Raw genomic sequence first — 21,339 nt, 5'->3', positions numbered from 1 at the left:
AATCACCACCTTTCGTTCTTTTCGACCTCCAGGGAAAGCAAAGGGTCAAGTGTATCCACGACAGGCTCGTGTTTCCAAAACCACTAAGCCTAAATCTAAACAATCCTGGGCCACCCGTCAGCCTACTGTCAAACAAGACAAGCCTGCTGTGTGAAGGGGCGGGCCTCTCCCCTGGGGTATCCCAGGGTGGGAGGCCGACTTCTGCAGGAGTAGTAGTGCCAGTACCCCTGTCTCAGAGAGGCAGGGGTTACTATTCGACCCTGTTTCTAGTCCCAAAACCAAATGGGTCTTTCCGGCCTATCCTCAACCTCAAATCATTGAACAAGTTTGTGAGAGTATCCAAATTCCGTATGGAAACTCTGCGCTCTGTTGTACTGGCAATGGAACCAATGGACTATTTGGTATTCCTGGACATACAGGATGCTTACCTGCATATTCCTATTGCCATGTCGCATCAGCAATATCTGCGGTTTGCTATTGGCAATCTACATTATCAATTCCAGGCCTTGCCATTTGGATTGACCACGGCCCCTCGGATCTTCACCAAGGTAATGGCCGTGATGACGGCCCATCTCCGTTGTCGGGGAATCAGGATCCTGCCGTATCTGGACAACTTGCTGATACTGGAGAACTCCCAAGATGTTCTCCTCGGTCATCTGGAACTGACGGTCCAATTCCTACAAGCCCGCGGGTGGCTCAACAACTGGAAAAAATCCTCGCTGGTCCCTGCTCGGAGCATGGTGCACCTGGGAGCGCTGCTGGACACTCATAGACAAAGACTGTTTCTGTCTCCAGAGAATGTCCTGAATCTTCAGGACAGGATCAGATACTTCCTCTCTTGCCCAAGAGTGTCGATACACTCGGCGATGCAATACTAGGCCTCATGGTGTCGGCTTTCGACATGGTAGAGTACGCTCAATTTCATTCCCGCCCTCTGCAGAGGTTAATCCTTTCCAAGTGGGACGGCCTGCCTCATCAGATCAGGTCTCACGTGATCTCCTTGACTCCGGAGGTTCGTCTGTCACTAAGCTGGTGGCTCCAGGACCAACAGTTGAGCAGGGGTTGTCCCTTCTGGATCTCCAACTGGGTCCTCCTGACAACAGACGCCAGTCTGCGAGGTTGGGGCGCGGTGTTGGAGCTACACTCTCTTCAGGGTCGGTGGATCGAGGAGGAATCTCTCCTCCCAATAAACATTCTGGAATTACGGGCAGTGTTCAATGCGTTGACACTGGCCCTACCACTGGTACAGTACAGGCCTGTTCAAGTACAATCAGACAACGCCACCACAGTGGTGTACATAAATCATCAAGGCGGCACTCGAAGCCGCATGGCAATGATGGAAGTGTCAAAAATACTCCAATGGGCGGAACGCCATCTGCCAGCCATATCGGCAGTGTTCATTCCGGGAGTCCTCAACTGGGAAGCTGACTTCCTCAGTCGTCAGGACGTGCACACCGGAGAGTGGAGTCTTCATCCAGAAGTCTTTCAACTCCTAGTGGACAAGTGGGGCCTACCAGATGTAGACCTGATGGCGTCTCGACACAATCACAAGGTTGCGGTCTTCGGAGCAAAGACAAGGGATCCTCAAGCAGCATTCGTGAACGCACTGGCGATTCCATGGAACTTTCGGCTGCTAGACGTGTTCCCTCCGGTGTCACTCCTGCCCAGGGTAATACGGACGTTCAAGCAAGAAGGAGGAATACTAATTCTAGTCGCTCCAGCATGGCCCAGACGGCACTGTTTCTCAGACCTGCAGGGTCTCTCGATACAGCATGGCCCAGACGGCACTGTTTCTCAGACCTGCAGGGTCTCTCGATAGAGCGTCCTCTTCTACTTCCTCAATGCCCAGACCTTGTTCAGGGCCCTTGTGTCTACACAAACCTGGCCAGACTGGCTTTGATGGCATGGCTCTTGAAGCTTCACTCCTGAGAACAAAAGGATTCTCTGAGGCGTTCAATCAAATTATGTTGAAGGCCCATAAACCAGCTTCAGCTCTGATTTATCATAGGGTCTGGAATTCTTACTTTGCTTGGTGCGCCACTAACCATTATGATGCTTACAAGTTTAGTACGGCCAAACTTTTGGCCTTTCTACAACAGGGCCTGGACTTGGGCCTTCGTCTGGCCTCCATCAAGGTTCATATTTCTGCCTTTTTGGTTTGGTTCCAGAGAAAAATTTCCCTGATATCTTTTTTATACAGTGGTGCCCAAAACTGAACACAATGGTGGTCATTCCGAGTTGTTCGCTCGGTAAATTTCTTCGCATCGCAGCGATTTTCCGCTTATTGCGCATGTGCAATGTTCGCACTGCGACTGCGCCAAGTAAATTTGCTATGCAGTTAGGAATTTTACTCACGGCATTACGAGGTTTTTTCTTCGTTCTGGTGATCGTAATGTGATTGACAGGAAGTGGGTGTTTCTGGGCGGAAACTGGCCGTTTTATGGGAGTGTGTGAAAAAACGCTACCGTTTCTGGGAAAAACGCGGGAGTGTCTGAAGAAACGGGGGAGTGTCTGGGCGAACGCTGGGTGTGTTTGTGACGTCAAACCAGGAACGAAACTGACTGAACTGATCGCAGATGCCGAGTAAGTGTGGAGCTACTCAGAAACTGCTAAGAAGTGTCTATTCGCAATTCTGCTAATCTTTCGTTCGCAATTTTACTATGCTAAGATTCACTCCCAGTAGGCGGCGGCTTAGCGTGTGCAAAGCTGCTAAAAGCAGCTTGCGAGCGAACAACTCGGAATGAGGGCCAATATTCCAGGTGCGGACGTACCAATGATTTGTACAACGCCAGAATTACATCCTCGTCCCTTGTCTCAATTCCCCGTTTTATGCACGCTAGCACCTTACTTGCCTTCTTTACTGCGCTTTGACATTGTATACGGTTATTAAGCTTATTATCAATGAGTACCCCCAAATCTTTTTCCAAAACTGTTACCACTAGTCTTTCCCCATTTAATATGTAGGATGCAAGTTTGTTTTTAGTCCCGAAATGTATAACCTTGCATTTTTCTATATTGAACCTCGTTCCCCATTTCTCTTACGTCTTAGAGGATGCTGGGGTCCATATTATTACCATGGGGTATAGACGGGTCCACCAGGAGCCATTGGCACTTTAAGAGTTTAATAGTGTGGGCTGGCCCCTCCCTCTATGCCCCTCCTACCAGACTCAGTTTAGAAAATGTGCCTGGAGGAGCCGGTCACAGCTAGGGGAGCTCTACAGAGTTCTCTTGGTAAAGAGTTTTTTTCTTCCTTTTCAGGTTTTTTTAATCTTACAGGTAGGCTGTTGGCGACAGCCTCCTTGCAGCGTGGGACTGGGGTGGGGTGGGGGGTGGAGCAGTGTCTCCCGCTGACTGGACGCTGGCTCCAGAGGGGTCTGATCGCGCCCCGCCGCAGGGGAACGCTCGCTCCGGCAGCTGAAGAGTGGCGAGTGAGTCACTGTCCCCCCTTGCAAGCGGGGATACAGTGTGAAGAGGGTGGCTACAGGATCAGGAGCGCTGTCTTACCTGCGCTCCTGGAAGGCCCAACGGTACCTTGGTGCGGCGCTAGGAGGGAGCGCCCTTGGCCAGCCCCGGACCCTTCACTGGTCGTTTCTGGCATGTCGGGGTCTGCGGATCCAGGTCAGCACAATCCTCCGGGCCAGTATAATCCTCATGTGAGCGGGAAGACATCGCCATTGTAGGGGCGGAGCTACCCAGCAGCGTTCAGCGCCATTTTTCCTGCCTGCAGTCACGGGTTCACTGGATCCAGATCCCTCCAGAGCTTTCTCCAGCAGTCTGTACGGTACCAGGGGGCTGTAGAATGGAGGGGAGGCTGCTTAAGGGCTGTGTCACCTATTAAGGGACACAGTCAGCACTGGGAAGGGACTCCCTTTACCTGAAAAGCGCTGTGTGTAGGTTGGCTCCAATCTCTGTGTCTCGCCATTCTTGGGGGGAAACTCTGTCTACATAATACCCTGTGTGTTTGTGGGGTGTTTGAGTGTGTGGGACAACATGTCTAGGGACACTGTTTAATATGCTGCAGAGGATTTGTCTTCCCGGGAAGACTCCATTCCATGTAATCAGGATTGCACTGTTTAAGCGCAGATCCCTGCTAGAGAGCCAGAATGGTTAGTCTCTCTGAGGGGGACTATTTCTCAGATATCTGATAGAGTTGCTAGGACTGAGCATGCCACTCAGGTCCTCCAGTCCTCTATGGTGGTATGGTCTGATTCTGCCTCCTCGGGGTCCCCTGCGGTACATTCTCATAAATGTGCGCTTGCAATTTTACAGGATGACACGGACACCAACTCTGATGCTGCAGACGGTGATGGGGATGTGTTGAGGGGGACGGCATCACTTTCCAAGGGGGTGCAGTTGATGATTGAGGCTGTTAGGGATGTTTTAAACATTTCGGACACAGCACCGAAACAGATGGAGGAGGCCTTCTTTACGGAAAATAAGAAGCCCCCCCTCACCTTCCCGGCATCCAAAGAATTTAATGCTATCTTTGAAAAGGCATGGGAAACTCCAGAAAAGAAATTCCAGATTCCCAAGAGTGTCTTGGTGGCTTTTTCCTTCCCAGAGGAAGATAGGAAGAGATGGGAGTACCCGCCGATAGTCGACGCCTCTGTATCCAGGCTGTCCAAGCAGGTGGTATTACCGGTCCCGGGATCTACCGCGTTAAAGGACCCGGCAGATCGCAAGGTGGATGCTACGCTAAAATCCATTTACACGGCTTCAGGGGCTATATTGCGGCCTACTATAGCCTGTGCTTGGATTGCTAAAGCTATTGTCAGGTGGTCAGTCACTCTGCAGGAGGAATCGACTACGCTGGACAAGGGTGACGTTGATTTATTTTTACGTAATATTCAGGATTCTGCAGGGTTCCTGGTGGATTCCATGAAGGACCTGGGTTCCATGGCTGCGGGGATCCCCTCCATGTCCGTCTCGGCTCACAGAGGTCCCTGACTGTGCAAATGGTCTGCGGACGTGGAATCCAGGAAGTGTGTGGAGGGCCTACCATACAAGGGTCAGGCTCTCTTTGGGGAGGCGCTGGATGCATGGATTGCCACGGCTACCACGGGTAAGTCTCCTTTTCTCCCCTCAGCTGCACCGGCTACGAAGAAGCCTTTTACACCAGCCACGTCACAGTCCTTTCGGGCCGCGAGGTCTAGAAAGAACAAGCCTTCGAACACCTTCTTCAGAGGTGGTCGTGCCAAAGGAAAGAAACCTGCTCCCGCAGGCACCCCAAGCCCAAAATCCCGCTTCTGATACCCCTAAGTCCTCCGCATGACGGTGGACAGCTAGGCCTGGAGGAAGGTCAGGTGGGGGCAAGACTCCAGCAGTTCAGCCATGTCTGGGTGTCGTCGGGCCTGGACCCCTGGGTCCTGGATATAGTGTCCAGGGGGTACAGACTGGAGTTTCAAGATCCCCCACCTCACCGTTTCTTCAAGTCAGGCTTGCCAGCTCTGCTGGCGAACAGAACAATTCTTCTGGAGGTCATCAGAAAATTGATGGTGTCAGAGGTCATTGTTCCAGTTCGACCTCAGCAGTGGAACAAGGGATATTATTCGAACCTTTTTGTGGTACCAAAACCGGATGGCTCTGTACGGCCTATTCTAAACTTAAGGTGGAATCTCTGATAGCTGTTATCTCAGGACTCACGGAGGGGGAGTTCCTGATGTCACTGGACATCAAGGATGCTTACCTCCACATTCCTATTTGGTCGCCACATCAGGCATATCTCCGGTTTGCACTGTTGGACGATCACTATCAGTTCCAGGCACTGCCGTTTGGCCTCTCCACAGCACCAAGGATCTTCACCAAGGTGATGGCGGAGATGATGGTTCTCCTCCGCAAGCAATCGGTGAACATAATTCCAGATCTGGACGATCTCCTGATCAAGGTGTCGTCCAGGGAGAGGTTGTTGCGATCCATCGCGCTCACGACACAGCTGCTCAGGAAGCACGGTTGGATCCTGAACCTTCCAAAGTCTCATCTGGAGCCGACAAGGAGGCTGTCTTTCCTGGGAATGATCTCAACACGGAAGTGCAGAGGGTTTTTCTCCCAGTGGAGAAGGCATTGGTGATTCAAGCAATGGTCCGGGATGTCTTAAAACCTACCCGGGTATCGGTTCATCAATGTATCCGTCTTCTGAGGAAGATGGTTGCCGCCTACGAGGCTTTGCAGTACGGCAGGTTTCATGCTCGACCTTTTCAGCTAGACCTATTGGACCAGTGGTCGGGCTCTCACCTACACATGCACAAGAGGATACGCCTGTCTCCGAAGGCCAGGCTTTCACTCCTCTGGTGGCTATAACTTCCGCACCTTATGGAAGGCCAAAGGTTCGGAATTCAACATTGGATCCTTTTAACCACAGATGCAAGTCTAAGAGGTTGGGGAGCAGTTGCTCTGGGGGAAACCTTTCAGGGAAGGTGATCGAATCAAGAATCCCTTCTCCCAATAAACATCCTGGAGCTAAGGGCCGTGTACAACGCCCTTCTGCAAGCAGCACACCTTCTACAGGATCGGGCTGTTCAGGTGCAGTCGGACAACGTGACCATGGTGGCCTACATAAACCGACAAGGCGGAATGAAGAGCAGGGCTGCCATGTCAGAGGTGTCAAGAATCCTCCTCTGGGCAGAAAGACACGCGGTGGCGATGTCGGCAATCTTCATTCCGGGAGTAGACAACTGGGAAGCAGACTTCCTCAGCCGCCACGATCTTCATCCTGGAGAGTGGGGCCTCCACCCGGAGGTGTTCGAGGAGGTAACCGGTTGGTTGGGGGTTCCTCACATAGACATGATGGCCTCCCGCCTCAACAAGAAGCTGCGGAGGTACTGTTCCAGGTCAAGAGACCCACAGGCAGTGGCGGTGGACGCACTGGTGACACCGTGGGTGTTCAAGTCAGTGTATGTGTTCCCTCCACTTCCTCTGATACCAAAGGTTCTTCAGCTGGTGAGAAGAACACAGGTTCTGGCAATCCTCATTGCTCCAGACTGGCCAAGGAGGGCTTGGTATGCGGATCTGCTGGATCTTCTGTTAGAGGATCCAAGGCCCTTACCTCTTCGGGAGGATCTGCTACTGCAGGGGCCGTTTGCTTATCAAGAGGTACCACAGCTACGTTTGACGGCATGGCGGTTGAAAGCCAGATCTTAGCTCGGAAAGGTATCCCGAGTGAGGTTATTCCTACCCTGATACAGGCTAGAAAGGGGATAACGTCTAAACATTACCATTGTATTTGGAAAAAATATGTTTCTTGGTGTGAATCCAATAATTTTCCTGCGGTGGAGTTTCAACTTGGACGTTTGCTCCTTTTCCTGCAAGCAAGTGTGGATATGGGTCTGAGATTGGGCTCCATCAAGGTCCAAATCTCTGCTTTGTCCATCTTCTTCCAAAAACAAGTGGCTATCCTCCCTGAGGTTCAGACCTTTTTGAATGGGGTTCTGCACATCCAGCCCCCCTTTGTGGCGCCGACGGCTCACTAGGATCTGGACGTGGTGCTTCAGTTCCTGCAATCTGCTTGGTTTGCGCCTCTGCTGGAGGCTGACATCAAGTTTCTCACATGGACGCGTGTCGGAATTGGGGGCTTTATCCAGGAAGAGTCCCTATCTGATCTTCCATGAAGATAGGGCGGAACTTAGGACTCGTCCGCAGTTCCTGCCTAAGGTTGTATCAGCTTTCCATATCAACCAGCCATTGTGATGCCAGTGGCTACTGACTCCTCAATTGCTTCAAAGGCCTTGGATGTTGTGAGGGCTTTGAAGATTTATGTGAAGAGGACAACTCGTCATTGAAAGACTGACTCCTTGTTTGTCCCCTGTGATCCCAAGAAAATTGGGTGTCCTGCTTCTAAGCAGTCGATTTCACGCTGGATCAGGTTCACCATCCAGCATGCATATTCTACGGCAGGATTGCCATGTCCAAAATCTGTAAAGGCCCATTCTACTCGTAAAGTGGGCTCTTCCTGGGCGGCTGCCTGGGGTGTCTCGGCTGTACAACTTTGCCGAGCTGCTGCTTGGTCTGGGTCGAACACGTTTGCCAAGTTTTACAAGTTCGATACTTTGGCCTCTGATGACCTCAAGTTTGGTCAAGCAGTGTTGCAGGAGCCTCTGCGCTCTCCCTCCCGTACTGGGAGCTTTGGTACATCCCCATGGTACTAATATGGACCCCAGCATCCTCTAGGACGTAAGAGAAAATAAGATTTTAATTACCTGAACAGTAAATCCTTTTCTCGTAGTCCGTAGAGGATGCTGGGTGCCCGCCCAGCGCTGCGTTTTCCTGCTTTGGTTTTTGTTGTTCAGTACTGCCTGGTTCCTAGGTAAGTTCTGCGTTAGTTACTGTTTCAGTACTGTTTCAGCTGTTGCTGAGTTGTTCCGGCATGTTGGCCAGATTTGCCTGTTGTGTGAGCTGGTAAGAATCTCGCCACTATCTGTGTAATTCATTCTCTCGAAGTATGTCGTCTCCTCGGGCACAGTTTCTAGACTGAGTTTGGTAGGAGGGGCATAGAGGGAGGAGCCAGCCCACACTATTAAACTCTTAAAGTGCCAATGGCTCCTGGTGGACTCGTCTATACCCCATAGTACTAATATAGACCCCAGCATCCTCTACGGACTACGAGAAAAGGATTTACCGTTCAGGTAATTAAAATCCTATTTTAGATGCCCAGATTTCAAGTTTAGATAAGTCATTCTGCAGAGAATCCACATCTATTTCTGAATTAATTACCCTACACAGTTTAGTATCATCTGCAAAGATTGAAACAGTGCTTTCCAGGCCTATTTCTAGGTCATTGATAAATATGTTGAACAGTAGTGGCCCAAGTACGGACCCATATGGTATTCCACTGACTACTGGTGTCCAGCTTGAAGACTTCCCTTTGACAACTACTCGCTGTACCCTGTTGTCCAGCCAGTTGCTTATCCATGTACAAACAGTTTTTCCTAGGCCAAGCTCCTATTTTAAAAATTTGTGACCTAATTAATTCTCTTTTTTTTTTTTAAATCATCAAATTTTGGGGGTATTTTAGTGGTTAAAACACATTTACCTGGCTTTGAAAATGCAACGGAATGTGTATAATTAACACCTGAGGGGGGTATGCAATTAGCGCCGATCATTTCGGAGCTAATGAACTTGCCCCACTGAGTATTCAATTGCGGGCGTTTACGTCCGTTTTGAAGGCTATTTCGCGAGTGCCTTTTCACCTTTTTTTTTTAAGTGAAAAGGCATTGACGAAAAATTACTCAAAACCGACGAAAATGGCCCGTGATTTCCATGGAACACACGTGGTTTCGCCGATCCAGTTTTTCCCCCCGCACCTGACGCATTTATCGCCTAGGCAAAAATCTGGCCCTGCTATTGCATAGGGCGAATGCCCATTCGCTCTAAGAATAACGAAAAGCTCAGTTTTTTCACCTAGGCAAAAAAACTGAGCTAATTAATTGCATACAAACCCTTTGTTAAGTAAACAGCAAGTAAAATGTTTTCACTTTGTCAAGTCAGATGATACTGTATATCATTATTGCAGGTCTCAACACCTGCATACTGTACTAGTATTTTAATGCTTTAGAAGTACCATTATATTTTTAATATAAACTATAATCTACAATTAGTTAATTGCATTTTAAAGACATTAAACTTGCTATACATGCCAATACGTTAGTTTGCAGTGACTGAAGAACATATTATACATATCTGGATGTATTTGGATGGCTTAGTCATAGACATTCATCCAGCTTTCGCACTGTGTATATAAGTCGGCTGATAACCTCACATGCAGTGCTGGACATTATCTAACACATTTTACCATGCAGACAACTTAATACTGAATTAACTAGTTTCGACCTTATTTTGATATGTGAGGATAATGTAAAAAATGTCCTAATTGACAATACATCAGAAGAGATGACTTTATGTACCCAATGCACTATAGTTGATTTATTTATTTTTTTAATTGCAAGAGTTGTACTGTAATCACCAGTACCTCTGATCTCTAGAGTCTGAAACACATGGAGAATTCAACATGGAAACAGGGTTTTAAATATAGCATGTTGCCAACATGAAGTAAAAATTGAAATATTCTGAAATAAATATCCCATGTAAACTAAGAATTCCTCTGATAACTATTATTCTTCGGTTAATACATTCACTTTGAATTTAGGCTTTATGACATTATCACAGTGATTCATGAGCTCTGTTAATGCATTATACATATCAATATTTGCCATGAAATGCATACAAGCAATTTACAGTCACCGAGAAAGTTAAATGAGAAAGTAATTGTGTCTACAGCGCTCTGGAATCAATACCTAATTACCCTTTATGCCCATTACACAAATTGATACAGATGTCCATCTGTCATTTGGGATTGGCAGAAACTGGCTGTGTGTGTGTGGTCATCGACCGGTCACACTAGCTGGACTCTCTCTTGCCGTGAATGAGTTGCTTTAGTTTATCAGACTGGCTATAGTACTCCACATTCTCCCAACCATCAGTTATAATCTCAACTGGTACCAAAAAAGAAAAATCATTAAATATCATGTATAACAATTAATCTTGCTCCAGTCTGTCCTACAGTAATTGCTGTTAACTATTAGATTATTTTCTTTTTGTAGCCACGTTTACAGATGTAGCCACGCTCATCTTTGCTGCGATGCAGCATGCCGCAACACCGCTTGTGGCGTGGCATGCTGGGCTGCAACTGTTCGCAGCCAGTGAATGCTTTATTAATTCCTAATGGAATTAGTGTAGTGATCGCCGGCTGTGAATAGTCACAGTCCTGTGCGCCATGCAGCATGCTGCGTCGCGGCAAGATGAGCATGGCTACAGCTGTAGTTTATATAGTGGCAAAACTTATAATTCTCCTACATCATAATAGTTTAAGCATTTGTCACCATTTATTCATTATCAATTTGCACAGGGCACACCTTTTACTAGTATACAGTATATATTACCATACGTTTATTGTTTAGCTTAAATTTTGATGCAAAGTTTAACAGCTGTTGTAGAACAATAACTTTGAGACTTGTGTGTCCTATTAATGTACGGTATATTTAATTTTTCTACTTATCTACTCAACTCACCCGGGCAGGGACGGCTAAGGGAGACATGGCATGGAAGGTTAGAGTAGCCTGCTTGCTCCAGTGAGGTGCCCGAACACAACAGATCCAGCTATTTTTGTCTCGTCGTCATTTGTCAGGGCATCATGAACACGGAATTTGCCATATTATTTGTTGTTTAAATGTTTATATTTACATCATTATTACAATTAAGTCCTGAAATAAAACACCAACGATTACTTTTAGTCAAAATTTTAGTTGACAAAGTTAATACTGGTACTCACACCCTGTGTCGGAACCCCCATCCCCACCCCAAATCTCACTTTATAGTTTAGAGTGCTGTTAATCAGCTATTAAACTAGAGATACAGCATGGAGCATATGGGTAATTTTACAGATAACGTGAATGTCATGAATAGGTGAATTCCAGTTGAATTCTGATATAAATTTACAGTAGATCATTTTATATATATATATATATATATATATATATATATATATATATAAAACAGATCTGAGGGCGCTAGTTATTAGTTATGTTCCAATCTTAAACCATCCACAATATAATGATTATTTAAAGGTGAAAAGTTTCAAAACATATATAGTAGTAAAATCTTACTTTTGTTTCTGTAAAATTTCTTCGTAGTAGCATAAAAATACACAAAAAAACATACAGAGAATCTGCAGTTTCACAGAGAAATGCTTTGGGATTTATTCGGTTTACATTCAGTTTTTCATGTGTTTCTTAGTCAACATGGATTCAGCATATGACATAGAAGATTCTGTTTCACAAAAATATACCAAAGAAAGGTAGACAAGAACTCTCCTAGAATGGGGCACTCAAAGAGTGTTATAATGCACACGCATTATAACACTCTTTGAGTGCCCCATTCTAGGAGAGTTCTTGTCTACCTTTCTTTGGTATATTTTTATGAAATAGTTTAACTTAACTCTCAGGGAGCACCCCCCAGTGTCTCTAATTAACATAAAAGCACAAAAGTGCATGATATATGAAATTGGGGTATAAGTGTCATTTATTTAGTGATTGTCCTTTGATTTATAGTTATTTTTGTCTGGGTTCGTTTTTAGGCTTGTGCGGACAACATCTTTTCTTCCTATAGAAGATTCTGTGTCATATGCTAAATCCATGTTGACTAAGAACCACATAACCCAAAGCATTTCTCTGTGAAACTGCACAGTCTCTGTATGTTTTATTGTGTATTTTGATGCTACTACGAATACATTTTACAGAAACAAAAGTAATATTTTACTATTATATATGTTTTGAAACTTTTCACCTTTAAATAATCATTATATTGTGGATGGTTTAAGATTGGAACATACAGTGCATTCGTAAAGTATTCACAGCGCTTCACTTTTTCCACATTTGGTTATGTTATAGCCTTAGTCCAAAATGGAGTAAATTCATTTTTTTACCTCAAAATTCTACACACAACACCCCATAATGACAACATGTAAACAGTTTTTTTTTTAGATTTTTGCAAATTTATTAAAACTAAAAAACTAAAAAATCATGTACATAAGTATTCACAGCCTTTGCCATGAAGCTCAAAATTGAGCTCAGGTGCATCTTGTTTCCACTGATCATCCTTGAGATGTTTCTACAGCTTAATTGGAGTACACCTGTGGTAAATTCAGTTGTTTGGACATGATTTGGAAAGGCACACACCTGTCTATATAAGGTCCCACATTTGACAGTGTATGTCTGAGCACAAACCAATCATGAAGTCAAAGGAATTGTCTGTAGACCTCCGAGACAGGATTATCTCGAGGCACAAATCTGGGGAAGGGTACAGAAAAATATCTGCTGCTTTGAAGGTCCCAGTGAGCACAGTGGCCTCCATCATCCGTAAATGGAAGAAGTTCGTAACCACCAGGACTCTTCCTAGAGTTGGCCGGCCAGCTAAACTGAGCGATCGGGGGAGAAGAGCCCTAGTCAGGGAGTTGATCAAAAACCCGATGGTCACTCTGTCAGAGCTACAGCATTCCTCTGTGGAGAGAGGAAAACCTTCCAGAAGGACAACCATCTCTGCAGCAATCCACCAATCAGGCATGTATGGTAGAGTGGCCAGACAGGAGCCACTACTTAGTAAAAAGCACATGGCAGCCCACCAAGAATTTGCCAAGATGCACCTGAAGGTCTCTCAGACCATGAAAAACAAAATTCTCTGGTCTTATGAGACAAAGATTGAACTCTTTGGCATGATTGCCAGGTATCATGTTTGGAGGAAACCAGGCACCGCTCATCACCAGGCCAATACCATCCCTACAGTGAAGCATGGTGGTGGCAGCATCATGCTGTGGGGATGTTTTTCAGCGGCAGGAACTGGGAGACTAGTCAGGATAGAGGGAAAGATGAATGCAGCAATGTAGAGAGACATCCTGGATGAAAACCTGCTCCAGAGCGCTCTTGACCTCAGACTGGGGCAACGGTTCATCTTTCAACAGGACAACGACCCTAAGCACACAGCAAAGATATCAAAGGAGTGGCTATAGGACAACTCTGCGAATATCCTTGAGTGGCCCAGACAGAGCCCAGACTTGAATCCGATTGAACATCTCTGGAGAGATCTGAAAATGGCTGTGCTCCGCCGCTTCCCATCCAATCTGATGGAGCTTGAGAGGTGCTGCAAAGAGGAATGGGCGAAACTGCCCAAAGATAAGTGTGCCAAGCTTGTGGCATCATATTCAAAAAGACTTGAGGCTGTAATTGCTAGCAAAGGTGCATCAACAAAGTATTGAGCAAAGGCTGTGAATATTTATGTACATGTGATTTCTTAGTTTTTTTATTTTTAATAAATTTGCAAAAATCTCAAAAAACTTTTTTCACGTTGTCATTATGGGTTATTGTGTGTAGAATTTTGAGGGAAAAAATGAATGTATTCCAGTTTGGAATAAGGCTGTAACATAACAAAATGTGGAAAAAGTGAAGCGCTGTGAATAGTTTCCGGATGCACTGTAACTAATAACTAGCGCACTCAGATCTGTTTGTTATGTGTCTTTCTTTGAACTTGGCTAACAAAAGGTTCTTCTAAAGGTGCCGCTTTGGATTTCCACTTAGCGCAATTGGGTACCCCATAGTTTATATATATATAGAAGAGGGTAGATCAGGCGGCACTCACCAGACTCCAAGCAATGGATTTAAATACGTGTCATATTTATTGACATCTGACCAACATGTTTCGGAGGATAACCTCAGGGACCCTGAGGACGGAGGTTATTCTCCAAAACATGTCGGTCAGATGTCAATAAATATGACACGTATTTAAATCCATTGCTTGGAGTCTGGTGAGTGCCGCCTGATCTACCCTCTTCTCTGCACAGTGGGCTAAACCCCACAAGGAGGGCACCCCAGCACGTACTTTCTTCCGCTTACGAGTGCCGGACAGCTGTTGGAAATATATATATACAGTATATATATATATATATATATATATAATATATATATATACATAGTATTCGAGGTTGAAAAGAGGCAAAATGCCCATCGCGTTCAACCTGTTTATTGTATTAAGTTTAGTTGATTTTAATGTATCTGCTGAAAAATGTTTTATGACTAGTTAACAACTACAAATCACGTTACACCCAGATTAACAACTTCAATATTTTAAGTGTTGTAATCTTGGATATCCTTTTCAATCAGAAATTCATCCAATCCCCTTTTAAATGGATTTACAGTGTCCACCATTACCACCTTCCCTGGCAAGGAATTCCAAATCCTTATTGCCCTAACAGTGTATATATATGTGTGAACTGTACCGCAGTAGGTCCACATAGGACAAACAACGGAAGATCAGCATATTTGGGATGGACATGTATCTGTTTACTGACCACATCCTTAATATTTGGATGAGTATAATGCTGCTTTTTTACTAAAGACCTGATGTTTTTTTCATTAAATATTGTTTTTCTATTTTTCTAAATGATGGTGTGCTGCTCTTCCGTTGTTTGTGGTATGTGGACCTCCTGCGGTACAGTTTATGAATGAATTTCCTGACCTGGCACCCTCTACTTGTTTAACTTAAGTGTGTGCGAATTGCTGCTGTACAATAAATATATATATACAGTAATTTACTCTGTTATATAACTTATATAACTAGATTAATTTTTCAGTTTGCAAATAATTTGCTGCTGAGTAAAATACAAGTAGAGCAATCTACATGTATTTCAGGATATGTAGCTAACTAATTATTTGCTCTATGCTCTAATTGTTTATTGACCTTTAACAGTAAGTGATAATGATGTTTAGCCTATTATATTTCTTAAATTTACTTTTGCTTTTTCTTGTTTTGTTTTTTTTAGCTTTCTTCGATAGCATTTGCACCTGATGGTGATGGGATGTGGTGAAAGGCAGGACAGCGAGCAATGGAAGTTATAAATGGCGATTTAAACAACCACTCTGATGTGATTCTCAATGGGTACATGAATAGAAGCTTTCAGGTTTACCCCAAGGAGAATAATACAGACAATATGGCAATTTGTGAACTTGATCACTGTGAAGTGGGTGAGGTCTCCACCCATCTTGAGATGGACCATAACACACATAGATATGAAAAGAAAGCTAAAGGAACCCGCATCTGGAGTTTTGTGAGTAGACGGAGAGCAAGCTCTGGGCGTAGCAAGAGGCCACAGTCTATGATTCTCACAAGTGAAATTAGTGAGCCCAAGCCTAAGCTCTCTTTCATGGACAAAGTTAGATCTTTTAAAAGATTACGTTCTGCAACTTTCTCCAAAAATTCAGTAGTACAAAATTCCAAACCAAAGTCCCAAAGTCAACCATCAGAGGATATAGAACTTACAATCCCAAGTGCTTTGTTCAGAACAAGGAAATATGCTGATGGACAAAGACCATACAGACATTCCTATGCAGGTTATATTGATGACCTAGACTCCTCTTTTGAAGATGTAGAATTAAATATTAGCATCTCTGAATGTATATCTACTGAGAACAAATGGTTAAGGGATATCAGTGTTGGAATGAATGGCAAAACTGAACTTATGGACAATGAAAGCATGGGTAGCAGTCGTAGGCATGCACTTATGGGCACTAAGAGCTCAACTATTGCTGAAGGAGAACTTCAAAGAAGAGGACTCAAAATTCCCCCAGAACATCGCAGGGGCAGAAGTTCAGATATGTGGAGCTATCTAAAAGGGATTTCACTTGCCAGCAAAGATAACTCAAAGGGACTTGATAAAATTCCACATAATGCATTCCAAAACATAGAGAACACAACAGAACATTCTGCCTCTGCTGAAACAGATCAAAGGTTTGAGGACAGTGTTGATGTGGGTAAAGCATCTGATACTGCCAGTGGAGGCAAATCCAAAAACTTTGGTGGGGTCTTTAAGTTTTTCAGTAACATGGCAGTAGCAGCTAGAAAATGGAGAGGCTCTTCCAGGTCTTCTACATCAGAGGATCAGGTTTCTCAGTCAACTCCACGCACTGCCAGATTACTGAACTCCTCTCTTAAAGAACCTCTGGTCATTGAAAATGAGAACGCTTTGACTTTTTCTTCAAAACTCCCTCAATCTCCCGATTCAGGCAGCTGGGAGAATCATGCCCAGGATAATCTATTAGTTCAGGACATGTCACTCCTTCCAGCAGCAAAAGTAGAACCAGATGACCCAGTGTGCAAAGTTGCACAAACAATTGATGATACAATACACGTGCATAGCACCTGTTGCATGGATGAAGGTCATCAAGAATCTTCAAAAGCAAAATTTTTATTGTCACAGGCTGTGGAACAGCCTAGCACCAATGGTTCTTATATGAGCTCAGATACTTCATCAGATAATTCTCATGAAGAAACTATAGATGAGTCACAGCTGGATAGTGTTTTTGAAGGGAATCCTGAAAACTCTTTTATGTCTCAATCAAGTCTCCCTGAAACACAAGATGAGGATGTATTTGAATGCAGTGAATCTCATTTTAGTTTGTCAGCAACAGCTTCATCTTGTGAAGAAGAGGTAATGTTTTATTAAAACCCTTGTTAAACTGTATTTTTTTTTTTTAGTCTATATCAAAGAGGGTATCCGGACTCTGGGTCGACACCACTTAGGTAGACACCCATTAGGTTGACACCTATTGGTCGACAGTGACTAGGTCCACACTAGAAATAGGTCGACATGACCATTAGGTCGACATGCAAAAAGGTTGACATGAGTTTTTCAATTTTTTTCTTTTTTTTTACATTTCCATACTTTACGATCCACGTGGATTACAATTGGGATTGGTATACGAGGGGACACAGTGCACTAATTGGGGTTCCCGTCACTTCACAAAGAAAACAACACAATTTTTTTAAAATCTCATGTCGACATTTTTTCACGTTGACCTTGTTCATGTCGGCCTAATTGCCATGTCGACCTATTTCTAGTGTCACCATAGCCACTGTCGAACAATAGGTGTTGACCTAATGGGTGTCAACCTAGACACTGTCGACCTTGAGTCTCATACCCATCAAAGAGTAATTCTCTATCTACCTACCTACCTACCTACCTAGGTAGAAAGAGAAAGAATCCAAATAGTGCCATGGCACTTACATCATATAGAACAGACAAGTGGTACCTACCAAAAGTGGTCCAAGAAAGGACAGCAGGGAAGGGGCGCCAGGGTCCTGGGTGCCCAAGGCATGGGGGGTGAAGGCCGGCCTGTCTGGTCCAGTCCTACAGCACAAATTTCTGAAAAAGTTAATGCTGGCTATAATAGGTGTCAGAACACACAGTGCATCTCAGCTTGCTGCATATGGGGCTCTGTAGCCGCAGGCTGGTCAGACTGCCCATGCTGACCTTTGTTCACCGACAAATGCACCTACAGTGCATCAGTGCATCAGAACTGGACCATGGAGCAATAGAAAGCCTTTGTAAGTTGTGACAGTGAGGCCTCCATGACTCGAACTCGGATCTGGAAAATTCTGAGGCCAAGTCAACACCTTGAACTCTTTGTCATGGCATTATCCTGCTAAAAGAGTCCACTGCCATCAAGGAATACTATGGCCATTCCGGGGTGTATATTTATTATTTTGCAGTTTGGAAAACTTGTCATTAAGACTCCTGAATATTTTCCACGGGTGCTACTAGTTTCACTACTATAAAACTTAAGCTGCTCCAAGTAGTTAATTTATTAGTATATATTTTCCAGATAGAGGTGAATGCTCTCTGTGGTTTTAATTAGAGAAATGTGTAAATAAGTGTTCACATACAGTACACAATTATTAAGGCAGAGAAAACACACACCTTTTATTTGATTTTTTTAAATTAATGTTTGATTTCTGTTCAGTTTTCTAAAACTATAAATGTAAAATAAACACATCCCTGCATATCAGGTATCCATCAGTTTCCATCGATTTGAAGGACCTGAAATCTAAATTGCAGTGTAAAAATAAAGCAGCCAGTATTTACTCTGCACAGAAACAAAATAACCCACCCAAATCTAACTCTCTCTGCAAATGTTATATCTGCCACATCTGCAGTGCACATGGGGGGTTATTCTGACCCGATTGCACGCTGTGCTTCCTCGCAGCCGCACAATCGGGTCGGAACTGCACAAGCGCGGCGGCCACATTGCGCAGGCGCGTTGTTGCCCGGCGACGGCCATCGCCAGGCAGAGATGCCACTAGCGAGGAAAGCGGTCACAGCAGCGACCGCAAGAAAATTGACAGGAGGAAGGCGGAACCGGGCGGCAACTCACCATTTTCGGGGAGTGGTGAGTCCAACGCAGGCGTGTCCAGGTGTTTAGAGGGCGGATGTCTGACGTCAATTCCGGGACATGTATCGCTGGATCGATCACACAGGGTAAGTAACTCTTACCCTGGTCTTCTTTTACAGGAAACATTTTTTGCATAGCAGGGCTGCACAAGCGTTTGCAGCCCTGCTATGCAGAAATATACTCCCCCATAGGCGGTGTCTAGTTGATCGCACGGGCAGCAAAAAGTTGCTACGTGCGATCAACTCGGAATGACCCCCATGATTTTACCCAGCTGCTAATAAATTTGCTGCTACGATCAGGTCTGAATTACCCCCATGGTCCGCAGAACTACATGAATAGACCCCTGTATCTGCTTTCCTACTATCTCCCTTCCACTTTCAGCTATCAGGCACACTCACCTATCTACATTCATCACACCTCCGTTCTTCCAGTCCCATTCCTTCTTACATATCTTATTTGTACCTACTTCCTCTCTAACTTCCCCCTGCCCTCCTCTCTTGGTCACACAGTGAAGGGGTGGAGAAGACGGGAAGAGGCAGGCAGGAAGTGTAAATTGCAGTCTTTTTCTGCTTTTCTCCAATCAGGAGGCTCATTGCGCCATCCACGGGTGGACATTTTTTTGAGAAGTGAAATGGAAATCTGAGCTTTCTGTAATTCTCTGAATCACTCTCCTCATACACTAGCATCTACACTAATCAGGGGCATGGTAATGCCTTTTCTGAATGGAAGGAACCAGTGAAAAGCCCTGTTATCACTGATACAGGGCTTATCACTGCTACATTGTCACGCTTATGTTTGTTTGTGGAGCCAGTGTCAGAGAAAAGTCTGTATGGGTATCTGGAGCTGTATAGGTAAAGTTTGCATGCCTGATGAGACCTCCTGGCATGAAGAAAGGTGCTTCCCTAACCGGTAATCGAACTCGGGTCTCGGCAGAGAGATTCTGGATCGTACCCACTAGACCATCAGGAACTTTAGTGCTGGTGACAGGGTAGTAGATGTAGCAGAGAAGATACTGAATAGGTACTGTTAGTAGAAAATTACAGTCTCCTTACTTGGTAACTGTAGTCCAGAATGCTAGAGTGGCAGAACTTGGCAGTGTATTTACCAGGCTTAAACTGGGTTGTCGCTGAAGTCCAGGAACTGGGAGCACTCAGATGATAGCAGGACCAGAGGCACACCGAACGCCGGGATGGATAGTAGCTGTGGATAATCAGGAACGGAACCAGTAATGAACTGGATTTAACTGTACAGCCAGTCATAAGGTTTACACAGGTGTGGCGCTAGATCAGATAACAGAAACAGGCTGGAAATTCCTGTGCAGCCTGAGATGTAGGGTGCACAGGTGTGGAGATCTGTCCAACATTCAGGAACAAAACCACCATTAGAATAACAGGATAAATGCATCAGGAGCACAGCTTTAGCTTCACTCAGTTATGACTGATCTAGACATTGTACAGGCGATGACTGAGAGTCAGAGGCTAGATTATATATCCCAAGACCAGCCAGGATTGGCTGAGCAGCGTCAGGCTGGCTAGTGATTGGCTGGATCGCAGTCAGGTGATATGAACAGCAGTACTCAGGGTCTGGCTGGCTGTTAACTGTGGCCTAGAAGGCTAGAAACAATTAAGCCTGCGTCCTCTTGGGATGATAGTGGAACGCATGTACTATGCCCTTTAGTGCACATCAAAAATATAGGGATGTAGCTTTGTGGGGAAGTCACATTACACCACACAGCAGTGTCCCTTATTTACATTACACCACACAGTAGTGTCTGTTAGTCACATTATGCCACACAATAGTGCCCCTTACAAATGTTATGCTCACACAGTAGTTATGCCCACAGAGTAGTAGTGCCCTTTACACACGTAATTCCCACACAGTAGTAGTGTTCCTTACACATGTTATGCCCGCAGGAGTACTAGCAGTAGTGCCCCTCACACACGTTATGCCCACAGGAGTAGTTGTGTCACTTACACATGTTATGCCCACAGGAGTAATAGTGTATGTGGACCCCGGTACATATGTGCAATAAAACAGGGAGAAAGTTTACCTCCAGGCTGCTTAAGTGATGATGGTGTGCCATGCCATGGTCATGTACCATGTGCTAATACAATACCTATATAAATACTGTTATATACTGTACTATACTACAGCACATACTGTATATTAGCACTGTGCTGGCAGAATAATGAGGCTGCTGTTATATGTGTGACAGCTGCAGCACAGTACACACCATACACCCTAATGTTATATAAAGACCATATACCCGGGGCACACTACAAAGGCACTGTATATAACATAGATTACTCCGGGTGTTATATACCCATGGACATGGCAGCTGGGACACCCGTTGCTACTATCATGCATCATGCATGTACTTCATTCACCCACTGCCGACTCCTACAAGAGATCGTACCTTCCTCGCCATCCCCAGTGCTGTCACCGCAACCTCTGCCAGGTGAAAGATACGTCACTGTGACTGGACAGACAGCTGTCCACTGGTGAGAAGTTTGCGTGTGTGTGGGGGGGGGGGTGTACCCACTGTGGCCGCCTCAGTAGCCTGCTTCCCTGTCAC

General features: G+C 45.0%; 1 protein-coding gene across 2 annotated transcripts in view; it reads left to right on the top strand.

Annotated features, from left to right (window-relative positions):
* Positions 1 to 21,339, top strand: part of ARHGEF9 (Cdc42 guanine nucleotide exchange factor 9) — a 735,112-nt gene that overhangs the window by 162,327 nt on the left and 551,446 nt on the right. For both annotated transcript variants that reach the window (XM_063937200.1, XM_063937199.1), the window contains exon 2: positions 15,359 to 17,023. In XM_063937200.1, the coding sequence (XP_063793270.1) occupies positions 15,422 to 17,023 (1,602 nt within the window). In that variant the 5' untranslated portion in view covers positions 15,359 to 15,421. The remainder of the gene's footprint in view (positions 1 to 15,358; positions 17,024 to 21,339) is intronic.

The sequence above is a fragment of the Pseudophryne corroboree genome, chromosome 8, assembly GCF_028390025.1.
Source record: "Pseudophryne corroboree isolate aPseCor3 chromosome 8, aPseCor3.hap2, whole genome shotgun sequence".
NCBI lineage: Eukaryota > Metazoa > Chordata > Amphibia > Anura > Myobatrachidae > Pseudophryne > Pseudophryne corroboree.
This window is presented reverse-complemented; position numbering and strand designations above follow the sequence as displayed.